Genomic DNA, 22,659 nt, shown 5'->3' with positions numbered 1-22,659 from the left:
TTCAACTTCCATCACATCCAATCTTTCCCTCCCTAATGGAGACATTTTTTTCTTTTCTTGATAAGTAACGTAAGAAATTTTATTTTAAAAAAACCAACCAAGTACACTGGAGGTGTAGAAATTGGAGGAATGAAACCCCCCTCATGAACCTCGCATCCCAACTCCTCCCCACCTCCTCCTGTCTCTCTAATAAGGACTCCATTGAAGCTTCCATATTTGTGAAATTTTAAAACAGAATAGGATTCAACATCTTCAAAGGTTGTTCTCAACACCAACAGTCATGCCAAAATCGGATCCAATTTCTAGAACCCACATCAAACCAAATGTACAGTAAGAAACTACCCCACCCGTTGTAATACTCCTTCACAACCCACCAATATAAGTGCTTCAAACAGGTTTATTACACCATCCACCCCATTCTTCCCCATACTTCACAGTCACTAACCGCCTCCATAACCAAGTTTCCTCCATCTGAAATCACAACCACTTGCCCAACAAAGAGTGATTAAAAGGAGTAAGCTTCTAAATCCCCAACATAAAAGTACACATTGTATCTCATCCAACCAAATGATGTTTGAACTCCTCACCCAAACCACCCCACAAGAAATTCCTTCGCAACCTCTAATTCCTATTGGTCACACAAGTGGTAATGGTGAGCAACGACAAATAATAAGTAGGTAGGCTCGGAAGTGTACTCTTCAATAACTTCAGCCTCCCCTTTTTGAAAAGTAAAGCCTCTTCCAATCAACTAATTGATGTTTGAATTTCGCCAAATAGGATTCCAAATTGTTGTTGATTTAAAAGAAGCCCCCAATGGCATACCAAGGTGGGTCATTGGCAAAGACCCTACTTTACAATACAAAATCAAATCCAATTCAACCACATTCTCCACCTCACCCACCAGCACCATCTCACTTCAACCCAATTAACTTTTAACCCAGTCACCACCTCAAAACAAGACAGCAACATCTGAACGTACAAAATCTGTTCAACGTCAACATCACAAAACAAGATAGTTTCATCAACAAACAATAAGTGTGAAATAGACAACCCCCCCCCCCCCAAAATCAATATTCCAACTATCGTCAACATATAAAAGAAGGATGAGGCAACAGCCATGACTTTGACGAACAAAGATGGAAGAATCTACATGGCTATAGTGTAAAGCCTTTGATAAGACCTCCCTCCCCATTCTCCTCAACATACTACTGAGAACCTCCTTAACCAGAATAAAGAGCGAAAGAGATAATGGATCCCCCTGTCTTAATCCCTAGAAAAGCCAAAAAAAAAAAAAAAAACACAAGGAGAACCATTCACCAATATAGAAAATTGTATTGTGGAAATGAAAGTATGAATCCAACTTCTCCACTTTTCACCAGAACCCATTCTCTTCAAGAGATAGAGAATAGCCTCCCAATTAACATGATCATAGGTTTTTCCTATATCCAACTTATAGAATAATGCCAGGGTATGACTTTATCCTAGCATCCACACACTCATTAGTAATAAGCACTGAATCCAAAACCTACCTTCCTCCTACAAACAAATTTTGTGATTCAAAGATAAGTTTATCCAAAATCCCTTTCAACCTATTGGCCAACACCTTGGCCAAAATCTTCTAAACACTCCCGACCAAACTAAGTCCCTCACATTGGTAGCATTCATCTTCTTTGGAACTAATGCAATAAAAGATGCATTAAGAGATTTTTCAAACTTACAATACTTGTGGAACTCCTCAAAACAACCAACACATCCGCTTCTACCACCATCCAACGTCTCTAAAAAAAAAAAAAAACACGGTAAACCCTTCTGGGGCCTAGGGCTTGTAGTGCTTTTGTAGAGAGAAATTCTAGAACTTTTGATGGGTGTGAACAGAATGTTCTTTACTGTTTCCAACTTATTGGAGCTTACATATCATTGTAATCTCAAAGCTAAGTTGTGATGCACATCTACTATATGCCTTTTATACTTGATGCATTTTTTCTTAATAGAACTTATTACTTATTGAAATAAATTAGGACGAAAACAAAGCACATGGAATGTATGTTTAGTAAAAGTAGAAATAGAGATAAAGGGACAATAAGACTTGATGGTTAAGATACGAGCTAGAACTTCTTCTTCTTTTTTGTAAGTAGTAAAGTTTTATTCAAGTAAAAGATTACTTCATGTTCACGATGATGAAAACAAAGTATCATAAAAAAAATAAAAAAAGAACAAAGTGAGTCTAGGAACTCAAAAATGGAATTACAATGAGTAAAACCCCATGTACAGGATTAATCAAACAAGGATTTCAACTAATCAAGAGGTCTCTCAATGTCCTCAAAAGCATGGCCATTCCATTCCTACTATACTATCCACATCAAGCATAACAGACTAAGATTCCAAACATTTGAATACTGCTTCCCAAACCAATTCCTACAACCAAATAATAACTCTGCAGGTCAATGGATCATCCATTGAAACCTAAGCATCTTAAAATTTTCACTCCACAAAACATAAACAACATCACAATGGAGAAACAAATGCTTTCCAAACCAATTTTTACATTCTTACCCACAGTTGTTGTCCACAAAAATAAGACACCCTCTTTAGGGCCTTGCCACACCATATTCTTCTTTCTTTATTTTTTTATAAATGACACCATATACTCTTCCAGAGGAATGAATTAACAATGGTACCACGAATAGCCTTGTAATAAGAGTGAACATCAAACTTTTTTTTTTTTGATAGGTAATAAGAGTGAACATCAAACTTAACACTCCAATCAAACTCCATCTCACCCTACCACCCCCCTAGACAACAGTGAGTAAATAAGGTCTAGAAAGGAATTCACTGACTCCAACTCCCAATGATGAAAGTATAGAGGCACAGTGAGGTCATGTGTCACATGGTGTGACAGTGCAGCTCACATATCAACTTGTTACAATAATTTATCAAAGTAGAACTCCTCTCCTTATTATAGTTACATGTCTTTTCTACTAGAGCACACAAATAAAGTAGCAAAATTTGCATCTTCAATATTGCGCATGCATAAAATATGGTCCATCGTTCCTCATTGCTTAATGTGGTGTCTTTGGAGGGAGAGAAATAGTAGATGTTTTGAAGATATTGAGAGATCTATTCCGGACCTCAAGCTATTCTTTTTTAGAACTTTATTGGATTGGTTGTTTGCTTTGCAAAAACAACCATTCCCTTCTTTTATTGATTTCCTAGATTCTTGCAATTTTTGTATTTGATTTGTTGACCCCTTGTACACTCTCTGTGTGCTAGGGTGTTCCTTTTTTATATCAATAAAACTTATTACTTATCGAAAAAAAAAAAAAAAAATCAGGCAATAAAAAGCTTCAGAATATATTAAAGCCACTAAACATTTGTAATCTAGAAATGCACCTGGCAACAGGAGACCCAAGTGTATGCAAAAATATATTAAATAAAAGGATGAGAAAACCAAAGAAAAAAATAAACGATGATCTTTCAAGAAATAAAAATATAAAAATTTCATACAGATTCTAGAAACATTGGGATCTTCATCTTGAATTTCATCTGCAGCTCTCAGAATCTCATCAATATCTCTATTGTTTGCTAATGAAGATGGAACATTTCCAGCAATTCCAGTAACAGGATGCCCAAATGCATCTGTCCCTGTCCTTTCCCTCCTTAAGGCAGCACGGACTAACCGCTCCCACAGTTCCTCAGCTCGAGACATTTTCTATAAAATATACATCACCCAAAAAAAATTAATAAATAATCAAAACAACCATGCCACAAGTTTTCTCAACAAATCATTAGTGCTGAAATATACAAACACCAATAATCACTGAGAGAGATTCCATTCAAGCAAAACTACAATCAAAAATTTTCTTGCCAAAGAGCTCTAGGTCAAATGGCACAAGCAAAAAGATAACAGATGCTCTAAGGGCATTGGTTTGAAAAATATTTTTAGAAACTTTTTATGGGAAAAGGAAAAGGCAACTGATTTTTTTTGACAATTTTTTATAATTCCCATGAAAGTGGTATCAAAACTTTCCTAAAATGGTCCATTAACAAATGCCCTAAAGGCACCCCATTAATATATAAAACATACATCACCTGAAAAATTAAGAAATAATCAAAACAACCATGCCACAAGTTTTCTCAACAAATCGTTAGTGCTGAAATATACGGACACCAATAATCACTGAGAGAGATTCCATTCAAGCAAAACTACAATCAAAAAATTTCTTGCCAAAGAGCTCTAGGTCAAATGACACAAGAGCAAGGTGGAGAGTGAGGTTGTTGGGTTCAAGATCCACCAGTCAGTTACGTGTGCATCTTTTCCCTATATATATGGAAAAAGTTAGCGGATGCCCTAAGAGTATTAGTTTGAGAAATATTTTTAGAAACTTTTTACGAGAAAAGGAGAATGCAACTGAATTTTTTTTTACAGCATTTAATATTTCCCATGAAAGTGGTATCAAAACTTTCCTAAAATGATCCATTAACAAATGCCCTAAGGGCACCATTAAATAGCAACTCTTTTCTTCTCAACACAACAATATATATATATATATATACCCACACATACATAAATACATAAACTTTCAAGCTAGACTTAAACAGCAACTATTTTCTTCTCAACGCAGCAAGTTGTTTTGAATCAACTATAATATATAACTTCTAAGCTCAACTTAAATAGTTAGCTCTTTATTTTTGTCAACAAATCAAGTCATATTGAATCAGTTAGCACAGTATTAAACATTAAAGAAGCTCCCTATACAAATTCCTTAAAACAATTCTTATAAAATTTGAAACAAACCCCAAAAAAAAAAAAAAAAATGAAAACGAAAAATAGTAGAATCTGAATCCTAAACCCCGTAAATTATTCAAAAACACAACAAACAGAGCCTCCGATACCGCAATAAAAATTCAAACAAAAACCCTACATTCCACATTTAGACATTCAGAACCCTAAGGATCTCAAAAACCTGCATATTTTTTTTTCTCGGGAACCAAACGGGAGATCAAGTAAAGTGGAAGTGCGTACCTGATTTGGGAGAAGAAGAGCCTAGAGAAAAGAGAGACCGAGTTGAATCGGAATCGGAATCGGAATCGGTCTCCAACTCGGATCAGAGCTGAAAAGGTGTTTTTAGCTGTGAAAGCAGAAAAGAAAGCTGGGAGAGAGGGAAAGGAGATATGAAATGAAATGAAAATAGGAGAAAAGGAAAGAAAGAAAGAGCGCACGAATCTAGTGCACTTCCAAGATACCGGAATTACCGGTTACAGCCGGTAGAACACGGCAATTTTTCTTTTTTTCTTTTTTTGTTTAGTTTGGGTTTTTGGTCTCCTTGACGCGGAGAAGAAACCCCTTTGTACGCGAAAACCGGCGCGACATTTTTTTTATTTTGAAAGGAACCGGCGCGACTATTTGTTTAACTTAGGACTGACTTTTGATAAATATAATTATAATTTTTTTAGATCTAAAAGTTACATAAAAATATTCCCAAAAAAAAATACATAAAATATAAATATAACCCTTTTGAATTTTTGTTTGCTTAACTACTAAGGTTTTTTTTTTTTTCTAGAAAAAACCCTACTAAGGTTTTTTTATCAACCAAAAAAACAAAAAAATTGGTATCCTAAGCTATATTTAATACATTTTTTTTCTATTTTTTGCTTCCTTTCCCTTTCCTACTAGGATAAAGATTCAAAAAGAAAGAACTCATCTACTAATAACTAATCGCATCTCCATGCTTATCTCTCTTGAGCTCTTGAGCTCTATCAAGAACTAAAAGCAAATAGAAAATAACCATATGCATAGGCGAAGGAAGGGGGGTAGGGGGGCCATGGCCCTTCTTAGATTCCAAAAATGCCCCCTCTCCCTATATTTAATGTAAAAAGTTTAAAATATGAATAAAGTTAAGCTGCAAAATTTGTTGTAACTTTAAACTATAACCTTACTTAATATATTTTTATCGAATTTGATTTTTGACAAATCTAACATTGGATTACATCTTCTTCTTATATCCTATATGTTTGCAAAATTTCTAAAAAATAAAAAATTAATAGTTATGTTATCAATAAATTGTTTAAATTTCAAGTTTAATAGTTTAAAATTATGCATAAAATATAAGCTTATAAATCATATAGCAAATAATATCTTATTGACTCAAAATTTGACATCTGTATTAAGAACGTAAAGAACATGCAATTCAACAACTAGATTTTCAAAATATGTAGTAATGTTTATTTTATTGAGTAAAGTTGTAGTCTTAGGTTACAACCAATTTTATAGCTAAACATTGTCCTAACAATATTGAGTAAATTTTAGATGATGGCCCCCTTTCATTTAAAAAAAAAAAGTATAAATGCTCTTTAATTTATTATTTTCTCCCTTATTTTCCTTTTAATATTGATTTTTTTGTCATATATAAGTCATTAATTTTAGGAGCATATTAAGTATAAGTTAATAAAAATATATAATAACTAAATCTCTTTAGCAAAAGATTTTTGTTGTTTTCCAAAAATAAAGTCATACGCATTTATATAGAGAGTTAAAGCTAACAAAACACAATAATAAATTTGGCTTGGCCCCCCTTGAGAAAATTTTCTAGCTCTACCACTGACCATATGAAAATCGTTGAAATGAGAGGAAGAGTGAGGGTTGCCCCTATATTGCTAGAGGCATAATTTCTATAAAAAATAAAAAATAAAAAAAAAAGCGGTTGATTACTCGAATTGGTTCTTATGTAAGGATGGGCGAGTCCAATGCAAGTGTTCATTGATTAGGTGGATCTATATGCTCCGGGAGTAGACAAAGTGTAGCGCAATTTGGTTAGTGCATCTATTTTCTTATTGTCAAACAAAAAATCTAGAATTCAAACTCTGCCTATGCAAAAAATCAATTAGTATCTTAATTAGCCTAATGAAAGAGCAATCACCATAAAGTTGAAACTCTATCAGTTCTAAAAAAAATAACTCTTTTCTAATATATATTAGTTCCTTTTTATTGTAAAAACAAATAAAAATCATATCATTTTTCTTCATTTCACTAATGTATTTCTTGTTTAAAATTAGTTACTTTTCTCCTTTAACTAATGTATCTTTTATTAAGAAAAAATTAGATTTATTTTAAGTGATGTAAAATGAGATTTTAAACTTTATTATATCACGTAAATTTTATAATTACTAAAAAATCAAATTGTTACTTAACCACGTAATCCCTTATTTTGGTTAACATTTACGAGGTAAGTAGTAGGCCTCATATTGTCTCCACCCACCAATGAAGTGACTCTCAAATAATTTGCTCATCTTAGCAAAGGATAGGCTTTCAACACATTGAACCATATTTTCGTTGAACTTTTTAGTTTAGTCAAGAAAGCTCTACTCTACACATGATCTTGTTTGAAATAGCATGTAGATGGATTAGAGTCTTATATATTTCCAAGTGGTCAAAAGGGTTATTAGTACAATTAAACGCTTCTAACCATGGCATTTTAAATTTTGGTGGTAAGGGTTACTTATGTCAGGAATGAAATGTATATATGTTTTTGTTAGGATTGACAACGGGTCGAGTTTGGGCTAGGTTTTTGCATACTCGGACCTAACCCGGACCCGGACCTGACCCAATTATTAAACAAATTTTTTTGCAGGGCCCAAACCCTCCTCGCGAACCCCATTTAGCCCAACTAGAAATGAACCTTTTTTGAAACAAGCCTCAAACTCAACATTAAACCCACAACCAAACAACCAATCCAAAAAATCCCTTATTTTCAAATCTCCACAGCCACACCCAAATAAATAAATAAATCCCGTTTTTCAATCCTCAAACCCAAAAATAACCAAACCAATGGAGGAGATTTCAAATCAAACAAAAAATAAATATAAAGAAGATAAAAATAGAAATTGAGAGAGAAAGAGAGTCTTGGCCCTAAGTTGGAGATCAGAGAGAGGGATCTTGAGGCCTTCGGCCTTGGGTTTTAGATCTAGAGATAAAGGGAAGAGTGTTTGTGTTTAGCCATGGAGGTTCAACCTAGGGCTAGCTATTGAGCGAGAGAAAGAGACGGAGTTGCCTCATAAAGTGGCTCGCAGTGGCGACTTGTGGTGGCATCAAGTAGGGACGGGACAGCAGAGAACAGACCAACGATGATAGTTGGGAAAGGGACCGGTGGTGTATAGAGCTTGTACTGGCAGTAAGAGGCAGAGAGCTTGGGTGGCACCGCGGCAATGCTTGAGAGTGAGTGTGTGAGTTGTGAGATTGAGAATGAGTGACAGAGTGCTCTTGTGCGTGCTCTTAAGTGATTGAGTGAGAGACAGAGAGATTGAGCGAGCTCTTGTGTGAGGTTGAGCTGAAATGAGAGGTAGGTGGGTTAGGGTTTACAATTATATATAAGGGGTTTTTTGTAATTTCATAATAACTGGGTTTGGGTTTGGGTTCAAGCCAGGTTTTTGATAAAACCCAGATCCAATTCGGGTTTTTTTTTTTAACCCATACCCAACCCTATTCTTTATCGGACTGGTTAAAATCCGACTCATTAAGGTCGAGCGGGGCTGGGTATTTGCGGATCGGATATAAATTGCCATCCCTAGTTTTTGTACCAAGTCTCCACAACTACAAGAGTCTTCCCTTTTCATGGCTTGTCTAACTTGGCATCAAATTTTTTTTTTTTTTAAATTTTTAAATTGCACGTCTTAGTATGCAAACATCTCTAGCTCATTAGCCTACTTATGCAATTAATTTTCCGATTGACATACCATTTTTTGTGATCAATTCTTTGTTTGGCTCTTGGCTTTATCATGAAGGTTTTTTAATGGCTCATCATTCTTTTACGATGTATCATGTTCTCCTTTGTTGATGTTATGTGAAAAATGGACCGTCATGAGAGAGAAATCTTTGAATTGAGCATCAATTTTGTTGTACTAGTTGATGTACATTTTGTGTCATGTCTCTCACTTGTTGTTCCAATGTAACTACACTCGATGGATCATTTTGGTTGCTTTCCATGATAATGTTTTGACAAGCGTCCATTAATCGAGTTTGACCCATACAACAATTTTTTCATGAGAAAATTATCCGTGCTAGGAATGGCAACGGGTTGGGTTCGGGTCGGGTTTTTTCATACCCGGACCCGACCCGCGGGCCAAGACCCGTGGCCCGAACCCGGCCTGTTTAATAATCGAATTTTTTTCCCGGGGCCCAGACCCGCCCCCGCCGGGCCCCGCGGGCCCCGTCCCTCATGACCAACCCAACCCAAAATCAGAAACAAAAATTTTGATTTAGGATTTTTCGGCCCGAAATCACAAAAACATAAATCCAAACACAAGCACAAACATAAACACAGAAATCACAAATACATATTTTAGATCTACAATTTTCCCTTTCAAAATCACAAACCAAACACAAATTTCACATCTACAATTTTCCCTTTCAAAATCACAAACCAAACACAAATTTCAGATCTATTATTTTCATTTTTCCCTTTCAGAAATGATAAACACAAACACAAACCGAGGCGAACTGCGAAACTGAACCCAGAAAAAAGAAAAAAAAAAGAAAAAAAATGGAGAATGTCATGGAGTGAGGTCGTGTCACGCTTGTAGTTGTGGCCATGGGCAAGGAAGATGAAACGGAGTTGAGAGAGTAGACTGTAAAAAGCCTGTGCGGCGGCGGCATGGGGTAAAGCATGTGCGGTGACGGCGTGAGGAAGATGAGAGGGGCGGTGGCGTAAGGATGATGAGAGGGGTAGAGGACTGTGGCCGTGTGTGTTGTGGACTTGTGGCCGTGAGTGTGAGAGAGCAGAGCCAGAGAGATGAAGAGGGAGAGGCAGATGTGTGAGCTGATGATTCAGCTGAAATGAGGAGAAGAAGAGAAGAGTTTAGGGTTTACTATATATATATGGGAGGGTAATTTAGTAATTATATATATATATATATAACCGGGTCTTATCCGGGTCGGGTTTCGGGTTTTTCTTATAAAACCCGGACCCGACCCGAACCCGCTTCGGATTTTTTTTTTTTAAAAACCCATACCCGACCCTATTCTTTATCGGGCCGGGTAAAATTTGGCCCATTAGGATCGGGCCGGGCTGGGTATCTGCGGGTCGGATTTAAATTGCCATCCCTAATCCGTGCTCCTACAAAAGATGTTAAGCGATGAATAATATGGTTGCATGATGTCGGGGGCAAAAAAGTTTCCTTTCCGACAAATGAGATTTATGTTGGGTTAGGGGGTCTAAACCGAAACTCAATGATGGGCTTGATGCACGCCCAAAGGCTATCAGTGAAGATCCAAGGAATCCACTATATTTTATGCATTGGGCCTAGATTGGAACTGACAAGAGTGGCCCTAAACAATCTCTACAACGGTCATATCAGCACGGTTGAAAAGCATGTTGTAAGAAATAACCCAGCAACAAAATGTTTCTGCAGAAAATGACCTAGTGGGGTATTTCTACATAAAATATCCAACGGTAAAGTAAGATAAAATAGGATAAACCTCCAGCTATTAGCTACTTCACAGATTAAGGAAAATATCTACACTTTTAGACTCATCATCCGTTAGCTCTAGAGAGGAGTCTTCTAATACAACAATATGAGAGAAAATTTTTATAGTAATAGTTACATCATAACCATTAATAGTAAATGAATAAGTAAATATCATGGGTTCCATTATGACAAATAGTGAGAAAAACTTAGTGTGAGATGAAAGGAGAGAGAGAGATCCCAACTAGCATAGCAAGATCATTATGGAGCCAAGACATGCTTGTGAATATATAGTGAGTAATGAGTAGAGAGAGTCATTTGTGAGTAGTATGAGTAATGAGTGAGAGAGTATAGTAAGGTTGCTAGAGCTTTTTGCTGGGGGTAGATAAGTGCTTATGAATATAGTTATGAGAAGTGTTTTTGAGCTAGGAGTTGGGGACTTAGTTTCTAGGCTTGAAACTAAGAAATCAGTGCTTTTTTTTTTTTTCTCTTAGAGCTTAGAGTAGGCTTAAACAAAAAGGTTAAGGAAAAACCTGTTTTGGTGTATGTCTTAGTGTATTGCTGAAGCATTAATGGAGAGTTTCATTTATATCTTGGTTTTTTAGGAGGTGATTAGCAAATAATCTCTGCTAAATCTTTCCCAATCCTCAGAAAATCCTTAGAGAACCGTTATTGGGATTTTAGCTAATAGTGGTAAGCTCAACTTTTAGAAGATTCTTACTGTTTTGGGTAATAACAGCTGGGATTCTGACTTAGTATTGAATACTGATTGGCTTTGGCTGATGGGATTAAAGCACGCTTTAGGTTAATGATCCTTGTTATGCTGCAGCTAGAATCAGAGCTCCCTAGGCCAGATTGGATCACCCCAAGCTAGGTGTCAACCTTGGAGCCCTTACTAGGAACTTTGCTGGGATCCCCTTAGTGCCCTCCAAACCACATTTCTCTTAGTTTCCCCATTCAGGGTTCATGTGCTTGGTCCACGAACCAGAGAATACACGTTTTTAGTATGAAAATGAATTGATTTCAAGTTATTTCAGGAGCTTTAATGGCCTAGTCATGGCTGCTCTTGGTTCCTGACTGAATGTGTTGTAGAAGAAAGAAGTGACAACTGGCTAAAGCTTTCCAGATTTTTGTCATATCACTTTTAGCTTTATGTCACATGAGAAATGATAAAATTTCAGCTTATGGAGGAAGGGTTTAACCCCTGATGGACACGTGTCCTCTTTTGATCTTATTAGACAAATTGGGACTCGATGGAATGGGCTCCAGCTGCTTAGTTGTGCTGGATTTTGGCTGGTCAACTTACATGACCTCTATTTGCTGGAATTTGTGTGAGGGCTGGACTGGTCCAGCTGGGCTTTGTAGTTAAGCTTCCTTAGGCTTGGTTATCCTTACAAAATGAATAGTTTTGCCATGAGTGATATTCATGAGCTTTTATAAATCTTGTAAAAGAGGTATTTCTCGAGGGATGAATAATTATATTTCCCATGAGTATGGGATTTAGTATATGTAAAACAAGTGTCAAAATAATATTTGAATTTTGTAAATATGTGCCAAAATAGCATTTGAGCTTTATAAAATAGTTGCTAAAATAATATTTGGGCTTTATAAAATAGGTGCCAAAATAGCATTTGGGCTTTATGAAATAGTGCCAAATTAATATTTGGGTTTTGTAAAATAAGTGTCAGATTAGTATTTGGGTTTTGTAAAATAGTGCTAAATTAGTATTTGGGTTTTGTAAAATAAGTGCCAAATTAGTATTTGGGCTTTGTAAGAGTGCTGTGTAGCAATGAACTTTAGGGTGTCGTGTAGCAACGGGCTTTGTAAAAGTGCTGTGTAGTAATGGGTTTTGTAAGAGTGCCGTGTAGCAACAGGTTTTAGGGTGCCGTGTAGTAATGGGTTTTAGGGTGCCATATAGCAACGGACTTTGTAAAAGTGCAGTGTAGCAACGGGCTTTGCAAGAGTGTTTTGTTGGGCTTTTTATAGAGATGGTATAATTTTGTGGCCCAATATGGTAGCAATATGGTGAGTATTTTTGTGAAAACCTAAGTTGAATAATATGTGGGCTATGATGGGCAATATTTGTGAGAGGGCCCAAGGCAATTTATGGGCTTGTGTAAAGAGTATTTGTGAAAGCCCAATAACATGGAGAATATTTGGGTAATCTATATATGGGAAATATTTATGTGGGTTTAAAATAATGTGTGGGCTCATGTGGGTATTTTGTGAGCGGGCTAATGAAATTAGGGCCCGGAAATTTGTACCTCAACACATGATTAACATGGGTAATGGATACCTATAACAAGAGTCAACCAAAGGGCACTAGTGTTGTACCAACCACCCATGCTTTGATGCTTAAATTAAAGTTCGTGCTTTTATTTGTAAAGGGGGAAAAAAAATAATGAGGATATTCGGACATGCATGCCTTTTCAAAAATTTTATGAAGCTATTTTAAGTGATTACTAACGAAGATTTAAGTGATTACTAATGGAGAACTGTTTTTTTGAATTTTGTTGTCACGGTTGTAACTATTTAGGTTTAATTTATAGATATTGATTTACTATGGTTTGATCGACTTTTTGAGTAGAGGGGTCATGATAGTCTTAATTGTGCAACCCTGAGTGAGTCACTTGATGAGCTCATCTTGATTGGCCAAGTTATGTAGTTGGATACTAAGCACATCAATATCAATGCATACCCCTTTTTATTTTTTTGTTTATGAAAAACATTCTTTAAAATCAAGTGATAGAATTGTTGTTCTCAAAAAAAAAAGAAAAAAGAAAAAGAAAAAAAGAAGGTGCTAGAATTGTTGTAATTTTTTCACCCCAACTTCGGATCCTCATGCCAATGTTGTTTTGTTTTGTCTTAAAACTTTTTTTTTTTTTTTTTTAATTAGCCCTTTCTCTGACACCATCATCTCCAACAAGCCCATCATTCTGTCATTGTCTTAGGTGAGCAATGCCTACAGGACTAACTTCATCAGCAGACGTTGCAGCATCCCAGATAATCAGAGCGATTCGCAATATGGGCCATGAAATAAGATTATTGTCTAGGGAAATTGTGGTACCGTACCGTAATGGTAAACCTGGTTTCTCGACTTGAGATAACATCAGTGGTCATTATTTGAAAAAGGAGTAAACTTCTCTTTGAAAGCTATCCTGTTCAATATGAAGTGAGGGTGCCCCATGGAGATTCAACGAGAAGCTGAGTGAGCATGATTCTCTCAACTTGGAAACCCCATTTGAAACCAAACCAGATTAGCTTGACAATGACCAATGAATACAATGCTAGAATATACGCAAACTAGTTTCCTCCAATCAACAGAGAAGATGGCCAATATTTTCAATATTTTCAGCTTGCCTCCTTACTGCCAGCCTGCTTCATTTTGGTAGGGCTCCTACAGCCACCACCCAGAAAACTGTATGTTTGTACCATTCCTTGAGCCTATAAAAAGACAAACCTCATATAGAAAAATTGTTGTTCAAACACAATAGGAATCTCTAAATTGATTTTTCTAGTACTATTCTAACATGATTGGATGGAAAATACATTATATGAGAGTGAGGCAAGTAATCCTTTTAATAAAACAATGTTTTAAAAGTAAAGTTAATTAAAGTAATTACTAATGTTTGCCTGTTTCGGACACATGTAAACATGTCTAACATCTCTTTTACAAGGTGTGGGTTCCATGCTTGTCTACCCCGAGTGAGAGATGTCAGATTTTTTTGCAGGAGGAAACGCAAAGGGTTCCCCATTGTTTGATCACTTGTAAAATCAGTTGCGTGTTTTCTATCTATCAGAAAAGTCATTCCAAGTTATATAACCCAATTATCATAATTAGTAAAATGCTTTTTGTTGATGCGACACACAAGAGCTGGCAGAACTTGAGTCAAATAGAATACACAAAAATGCACTAACGCAGCCCTATTAGCACCATAATTAGTTAATTACAACAACAGCTTATAATAGATATAAACAGTAAATAAGTCTGCCTGAGTGTAATAAGAATTGTGGGATTAGCATAAACATAGCCCTGCTGCAGTCAGTAAAATTACTCCTTGTTGCGTGATGAACGATCCTTTCGTTGGCCACCAAGAATACGAGAAATCTGTAGACCTCTGCTGAATGCTTGGTTAAAGAGCATACGAGTTTGGAATTCTGAAACAAAAGGAAACCAGGCCAGGAATGCAACTGGAGTGAACAGTAGCAAACCCATTACAATCTCATAACCACGAGCAAGCGTCCGAACTGAACCCCAAAACCCAGCACGCTGAACAAGAGGCTTGCACGCTTGCGCAATCTGGTGCAATTAAGGAGAACAAAACCATGTGAAATTAAGCATACAAAACAAGGAAACACAAACACGTGATGCAATTATTTTTGTTGTTGTTGATAGGTAAATAGCAGAGAGGGCCAGGTGGGGTTTGAACCCCAGAGCACAAGCACCATAAAAGGTGCTGGAACCATTGGGATATCCCTTGAACCCCGCACATGATGCAATTCTCACATCATTATCCTTGCAGTGTAGTACAATATGCCCATATATACTGGACATGAACCTTATAAGGTGGGAGAACAATAAAGCTAAGATGAATCACAACATTAGGTCAAATCACCTTTAAAGATAAGATTTTCAAAAAGCAAAAAAGCAAAGTAAAAGATTTATTTTAAGCAAATTTTCTTTTATAAATAGCATGACTGCACGAGAGAGAGAGAGAGAGAGATCACCAAGATTTTAGGCAATCACATCACCCAATCAGAGCAGGTATCTTGTGGGATTAAAAAACCCATATTTCAAGTTTGAAACTCATGCAAATACCCATATTTCAAGCTTGACACTCATACATACACCCATATTTCAAGTCTGTTTCAACATACTGTGGTTGGAAAACAAAAGTAAAGGTGACAATAGAAACATTAACTTACCAGAATGAGCCCCCAACCAGTTGGCATAAAGGCGAGAATGCAAACAATGATGTCTTGGACTGTCATGTGAGGGAGAGCAATCAAAGTGACCAGAATGGAGACAAAAGTTAGGAAAATCATTCCTTTGATCAGCCGGAACACAAGTTGAAAATTGGCACTGAACCTCCGCCGCCCAACAGAGACAGTCTACCACCACCAAAAAAAAGGAAAAAAAAAAGTTAACTCTTCAGCAGTGCCAATTCATATAAAAATATTGAAACATACTACAGAACTTTTGAAAGGAATTGACTCATAGAGAGACATAACAGTATTCTTAAACTGTGATAAGATGAAAACAAACAGAGCAATGGAAAAGATGCATCGTCTTACACGAAAGCAGCAGACAGACATTAAGAACAAACCAAAAAAGTCCTTAAATTGAAATATGCAACAAAACTTTTGAAAGGAAATCAAAATTAAAGTTTGAAACTCATCTTGAAACTCATCTACTTAACCTCTTTTGGTTGACTCATAGAGAGACATAACAGTATTCTTAAACTGTGATAAGGTGAAAACAAACAGAGCAATGGAAAAGATGCATCGTCTTACAAGAAAGCTGCAGACTGACATTAAAAACAAACAAAAAAATGTCCTCTAATTTGCATCAGGCTGTCAGTCTTTGAACATTTAATCAGCTTGATTGAGTCAAATATATTAAGGGCATGTTTGGTAGACTGTAATAGGCGCTGTAATGTAATAATTATTTCTATGGTTTAGTTATTCTTTAGTTTGATTATGTTTTTATTACAAGGAATAGTCATCCTTATGAATAGCTATTCTTCAAAATGAGGAATAATTATTCCTTTTTAAAAGGTTGTATTAACTATTCCTTAGTAAGTGCAATAATTTCAAAACTTAATATATTTCCAAATAAACAAACTTTCTATATACATCTAACAATTATAAAAATAAAAAACCATAAAAAATAACGCATCTCTCTTAAATTTAAAAATAACAATTTTTAAGGAGATATAATTGTATGAGTAAGATATTTCCTAAAATAAATGTTAAGTTTCATTCTAATGTTATAACTCACAACCAAACTAACGAATAAGTTTAGTTATTACATTACAACACATTTTATTACTAATAATAAAAATTACAATTCTTGTCGTAATCCCCATTCAGTATACCAAACGTACCCTAATTTACCCAGGGAAACTTGACCCGTCCTCCCTCTTTCTCCATAAAAGAAGGGACAAGTGTGTGTACAATATATTAACTAGCTCAATTCTCTAACTATTTAAATCAATTTACAGAAGACATATACTTGAATTCAAATTGGTAAACACCTGAACTGTAGTAACAAAAAAAAAGCGTAATGCTAGCCCCTGATTAGATTACTTAAAAAGAAGATAGTGAATTGTTGTATGGAGAACGAAATTATTTATGCTGTGCATAATGTAACATATGACAGGGAAATACGTGAAGAAGTTGGCAGTTACCTTCATAACAAACAATATTAGCAAGATCACCAGCCAAGATATTCCATAGACCTGTGACCAAGTGAAAAGATAAGATATGATTTCACTGTAGAAATTCTACTAAAATTTGATAAAATACTAGGACACAATCCTTACCAGAAAACTTTTAGTGTTTTTTGTAATGTTCAAATGATATACAAGTCCATATTGATATATAAAGAATCGTAAGGATAACAATATTTCAGCTATGACACCACGCTTTCCAGAATGATGAAGATGCTCTTGTTCCTCTTCCCACCATGATTCCCAACTTTTTTCTGATGGCACACCTATACCTCCTCGGTTGCTTATCCACTTATTCCAATCGGTCCAATCGTCTACAATCTTTTGCCACTCGAAACCGGAAGGGTTGAAAAGAAAGGGGGCAAAAAGCCAGGTACCCACCATAAACCACATAGATATAGTGATCAAGACATAGGCAACAGCACTTCTATAAGTATGACCAAAGATTTGGTACACAAGAAGCAAGATCATGAGCTCAATTCCCTTGACAAAGTGACTCCGGGAGTAGAGTCTATAATTGTCAGCAAACTTGGCATGGAACACCACAAACCCTCGACCTGTGGGCCTATATTTTGCACCTCCATGAAGTAATGTCCTTCCATAGTAGTGGGTCTTTGTCCCGAGAGAGAATGTGAAAAATACAGGGGCCAGTTGCAATTGCATTAAAATAAATTCACTTAGTGCAGTTCGGAAACCCCTTTCCAACCCTATTTCCATCAACATAGGCAAGGCCATCAAAAATCCAATTTGAACAAAAGATTGGGAAGCAAGAGCCACTTGAAGGGGCTTATTATCTCGAATTCCTGGTTGATTACTCAGGCCTTCTTCAAGCCCACTCAGGACAAGATAAAGGCGACCATAAAGGAACACATACACAGTGAGCACAGTGATCTGCCAGAAGAAAATAAGATTCAAAGTCTTCAGTTAACTACAAAATATTTCAAAAAGCTGAAAATCGTTAATAGTTCATTTGAACATACCAGAGTACTGAAGTAGAAACCAATTGTGGTGAAATAGCATGATAACATTCGGAAAAAGTCAAAACGGTGTCCAAGCCGGTATATATCTCGACTCAATGTCTGTTCTCCATTGCCATTAGCTATCTTTGCCTCAAACATAGAAATCTGGTTCAGACCCACATCCCTCCCCTTCCCGACTTGTATGTACTCATGATGGGTAACATTGCCTTCACGAAGAGTAGAATTGAAGCCTGTACGTGCAGTCATAATATAAGTTGGATAAAGCCAAAATCATGCACATAGACCAAGAAAATTAAAGGAGAAAGCATTCGATAACAGCATACCAGCAAAAATGTCTTCACTCAAATTAATAACCTTGGATGCTTTACTGACCCCCCCTCTAGTAAGGTGAAAGAGCCTATCAAACACATCAGGATGACCATAGTGGAATCGGACCCTAGACGTAGAGAAACAAGAGCAGAAGTTAAGTGCAATAAACATGTATCTGGATTCACAAGCACACGCGCATAAAAACACAAGATGGTATAAGTGCCCTAGCAGATCCACATATGGACAACGAAAATGACTGCACATCTCTCTCAAACCCCCAAATTTTTTATTATTATTTTTTTTAATAACACTTGCAATAGTTTATTGAAAACACTGGTGACTCCAAGTAGCTCTATTTCTGAGCATTCACAATATTATGTATCAACCTTTTTGCAAGGGTTGTCAATCCAGTTCCCAGAGAGGTTGGAACAAAAAGTTTCAGGCTGGGTAAAACATAAAAAGTGCTAAGTTTGAACTTTAAGTAGCAGTAAAACAACCTGTATTGCATCTTATACATTCATTACTCATTGAAGAAACACACATTTCAAGACAAACATTATGGGGAAAAATGAAAGAAAGAAAGAACATACTCATTGTGCCATGCTGACATGGAGTATTATCTGAAAGACTAAACCCTCACACTCAACTGCATTTCTGCAGAAACCATGGTAATTTCCTAGATGCCCTTAAATTTGCATTTGCACAATACACCAAATTTTCAAAGAACTTCCTCTTTTTCAAAATTTTAGCAAACTGAAGTTAAAATATCAACCTAGAACTACAGCTGTGCAGGACTTGGTTTCTCTCATACTTTGGTGAGTTGATCAAGTATATCTAAGAATTGACAACTGGATTTACAAGTAATGACACCCCCCCCTCCCCTCCTCCTGTGGGGGTGCAGGCAGGCAAAGGAAAAAAGCATTAGACTCCAAATATCATCAAACAATTAGAATTGAGTCGTCACCCTGGTTCAAAATTTTGGGACTAAGGCTTAATATTGTTGTAGTTGTAGACGTAAATTAGGGGATTCGAACCCAAACCTAACAGTCTCTTTGGTTTGGGTGAAATTAGGAATGAAAATGGGGGAAGGAAAGTGATGAGAAGATTGATATTTTTCTCTGTTTGGTATGAAAGAAATTCAGTATAGAAAATGGGGAAGGGTGACATTCACCGCCAGGGACCACAAATTCTAATCTGTCTGAAATGGTGATAAATGAGGAGTGAAAATATGGGCTAAGAATAAAATTACTAATTTGCCCTCTGACTGCTCACTTTCATTCTTTTCCTTCGCTTTCTTGGTTACCAAACACAACTTGTAAAATTTCAGGGAAAAAAAAAAAAGAATATTAGAATGGATTTGAGATGCAACTGCAAACAGAGGTCATACTGTTGTTCTTAGAATAGTTATGTCATCCCCTCCCCTCGCCTTCATCTCTGTCAAGCCCCCAGAGGCTTTGAAGGCAAAAGCTGCAGAGGCCACTTTTTGGGTGTGTCAATTTCTGCACCACTGCATTTACCTCTTGAGTGCTGCACTGCTGTACTCTTTTGTCCTTGCAGTATATAAGAAGGGAACGTTTTGTGGGCTGTAATTTTTGTGCTGAAAAACTTATTACAAATGGGATAGTACAAATGCAGAGAAAGGTGAATGTGGACCTCTTCCTCATATACACGCTGTATGTATACACTTGGCAGCAAATGGAAAAGCCCCATCCTTCTAAGATTATTTTTATTTTATATTTCCTTCTTTCCTTTTTCATTTATCTTTTATTCTTAGGGTAATTACACTCCCCTCCCTTGAGGTTTGGGGGAATGACACTACACCCCAAACCTGAAGGGAGAAAACACTCGTCTCCCTTTAGGTTTGAAAAAATTAACACTCCCCCTTCTGTTTATATTAATAACAAAATATTCTAAATTTCTATAAGAATCTCTTTACAAAAGTTTATCTATGGTTAGTAAATACATAATTGATAAATTTAGAATAAAAATGCATAGTTTATCAAGCACCAAAAGACTTGCAATGGCAAATCTCTCCACAACTCATTGAAAAAAGAAAGAAAAATATAAGCAAAAGTCATACTTAATATTTTATAAACACTTTAATTAAATATTCAAAACAATGGATTTTAAATCTAAAATGGCGGGCAGTTTTGGAAACCTAACCTTGAACAAAGAACAAGTTAGTACACAACATTTCTAAACTTCACATTTTTAATGAAAGTGTATTTTTGTCAAATGGATGTCAAGTGTTTTTTCCCTTCAGGTTTTGGGTGGAGTGTCATCTCCCCAAACCTCAAGGGAGGAGAGTGTAATTACCCCTTTATTTATTTATTTATTTTGTATTAATTCTTTGTTTTGTTTTCAATTATTTTTGTGACATAACAATATGAATCTTGGAGCTATTCTTTTTGTTTATATAATTGCAGTTTTTTTTATTATGGTTTTTATGTTTCATTATTTTCAATTACACACACACGCATATATATATTAATAGCTAATAGGATTTTTATTGAAAAAGATTGAACGTCATAATGAACACTCTGAACATGAAACAAATACATATAACTCAAGAACTTAAGCTAACATATTGAAGAAAAAAAGAAATAGAAAGACATTGCAAAAAACTCCAGATATGACGCCACTGACTCAAAGTACCTAATATATATATATATATATATATTCTTTGATAAGCAAAAGGAGGATAAGGACCAACTTTTTATGCATGTTCTAGTAAATTCATTTCCTATGTAATATTATATTAAGAGAAATGCTATGTCTACAACACTTTCACAATAAATCCTAAATTGTTGCTGACACTTACTGACAGGCAAAAAAATAATTTCAATGGTAGGTTCAAATTAGAACCAGTAACAACCTATTGCCTAAGATTTGTTGTGAAACTATTGTGAAAATGTTGTGTGGACGTAGCAATTCTCATGTAATAGAGACATAACAGCAAATTCATAATACTACTTTTCCCTTTTGTTTTTCTTCAACCAAACAAAGCAAATTTATATTTATTTTCCATCATTCCACTGTTCCATCCACTATACCGAAGAACATATGGTGAAAAACTAAAACTTTTCTATACTCCTAGTTTTCTATCCACCCAACCAAACAAGGCTTAAATCCCACAAGTAGAGGGCAAATTCCACTGGGCTACAAGGCCACTGGTGGCACCCCGAACTTTTATTTCTATGTCACGTTTGAAGAAATTCGGTGCAATGATGACTTACTTCAGAGGGTTGGCCAATAGTCTCTGCCCAATTGTCACAAAACTGGTTTCTTGATTTGACATGAACCAAGCAAGAGAAGAAACACTGCACCAAAAAGTGATAGAATAGTTAGTGATACATAATATCAAATAATTAATTCCAAAGACAAATGGCTTATCTGATAACAACATTAAGGTACCAACCTTCCTGTAAATATATGTTCCCTAAGCCCAAGGATTGTAGGGTACCTCACACCATCATGCTTTTTAAGAAACTCTTGAAGCAAATTCCTCATTTTTAATGCTTCCTCCATGTAGTTATCCTAAGAAATAGACACTTCTAACCAACTGATATATGTTAAGGGATAAGGTAGCATGTTTATTTAGATTTAACAATAAATATACCTGGTTCATATCTATTGTTTGCAAGCCTTCACCACGTGTAAATATAATGGCATGGTTCTGATTTTCTGGCTTTCCCTCACCTAAGATTGCTGGTCCAGGAAGTTTTATTTTATAAATAATCTGCATGGACATTGAGACAATCAAGTCAAATATATTTTGATTTGGGAGATTGATAAAGACTAAAGAGAGTTTGTGAAGCTACACTCACACACACACAAATTGAAATTAAATTAATGAAAGTGTAAATGAGTTTGAAATTTTTTAGAGAGTAAAAAGAAAATGAATTTATAAAAAAGAGTTATCTGCACAAAAGTCAAATGCTTCTCCCAACCACTCACTCAACATTTTATCTACACACATTTGGCTGGCACAAGGACTACTGCATACACATAAGATGGTTGTTCATTCTTTTTTTTGGGTAAGCAACAATAATTCGTTCTTATGAACATGAAACAGATGTGAGGCCTGGCTACCTCAGATTAGTCACAAAACTCTTTGGCTTTTTCTTTTTCTTGGTTATCATGGGAGGTTCCATCTTCTTTTTCGTCGAATCCAAAATGTTTGAATTTTCGGTTGAGGAGGGAGGTACTTATTACATGTTACGTATATACGAAAGAAATAAGGATTCTCTCTGGTCAGTTTTCATGAGTAAAGAGAGTGCTAAACGTTTGCTAACTAATGTGGAGGATCTCATGTCAAATATACCTCCTGAAAAATTTGCAAGATCCTTCAGGGATGGCAATAAGGTTTTTTTTTTTTTTTTTTGCAACTGGAATCAAATGCACATGGAAGCTTTCTTATGATCTCTGAACTTGTTCATGGCCGTTGGAAGGGTTTCATC

At 35.8% G+C, this 22,659-nt stretch overlaps 2 protein-coding genes across 2 annotated transcripts in view; both read right to left on the bottom strand.

Moving 5' to 3' along the window:
* Nucleotides 1-5,282, bottom strand: part of LOC111987564 (callose synthase 9) — a 73,830-nt gene extending 68,548 nt beyond the window's left edge. Inside the window, exons 1-2 of the mRNA XM_065771160.1 lie at nt 5,024-5,282; nt 3,505-3,709 (exon numbers count right to left, since the gene is read on the bottom strand). Of these exons, the coding sequence (XP_065627232.1) occupies nt 3,505-3,706 (202 nt within the window). The 5' untranslated portion in view covers nt 3,707-3,709; nt 5,024-5,282. The remainder of the gene's footprint in view (nt 1-3,504; nt 3,710-5,023) is intronic.
* Nucleotides 5,283-14,273: 8,991 nt separating this feature from the next.
* The window catches only part of LOC111987563 (callose synthase 3), a 30,197-nt gene continuing 21,811 nt past the window's right edge, over nt 14,274-22,659 (bottom strand). Inside the window, 9 exon segments of the mRNA XM_065771159.1 lie at nt 14,274-14,758; nt 15,385-15,570; nt 16,869-16,919; nt 17,004-17,801; nt 17,891-18,120; nt 18,214-18,326; nt 21,436-21,519; nt 21,618-21,736; nt 21,819-21,938. Coding sequence (XP_065627231.1) covers nt 14,510-14,758; nt 15,385-15,570; nt 16,869-16,919; nt 17,004-17,801; nt 17,891-18,120; nt 18,214-18,326; nt 21,436-21,519; nt 21,618-21,736; nt 21,819-21,938 — 1,950 coding nt within the window. The 3' untranslated portion in view covers nt 14,274-14,509.

Source organism: Quercus suber, unplaced genomic scaffold (assembly GCF_002906115.3).
Source record: "Quercus suber isolate HL8 unplaced genomic scaffold, Cork oak 2.0 scaffold_40, whole genome shotgun sequence".
In the NCBI taxonomy this organism is placed as follows: Eukaryota; Viridiplantae; Streptophyta; class Magnoliopsida; order Fagales; family Fagaceae; genus Quercus; species Quercus suber.
Note: the sequence above shows the minus strand (reverse complement) of the source record. Positions and strands in the feature narration are given on the sequence as shown.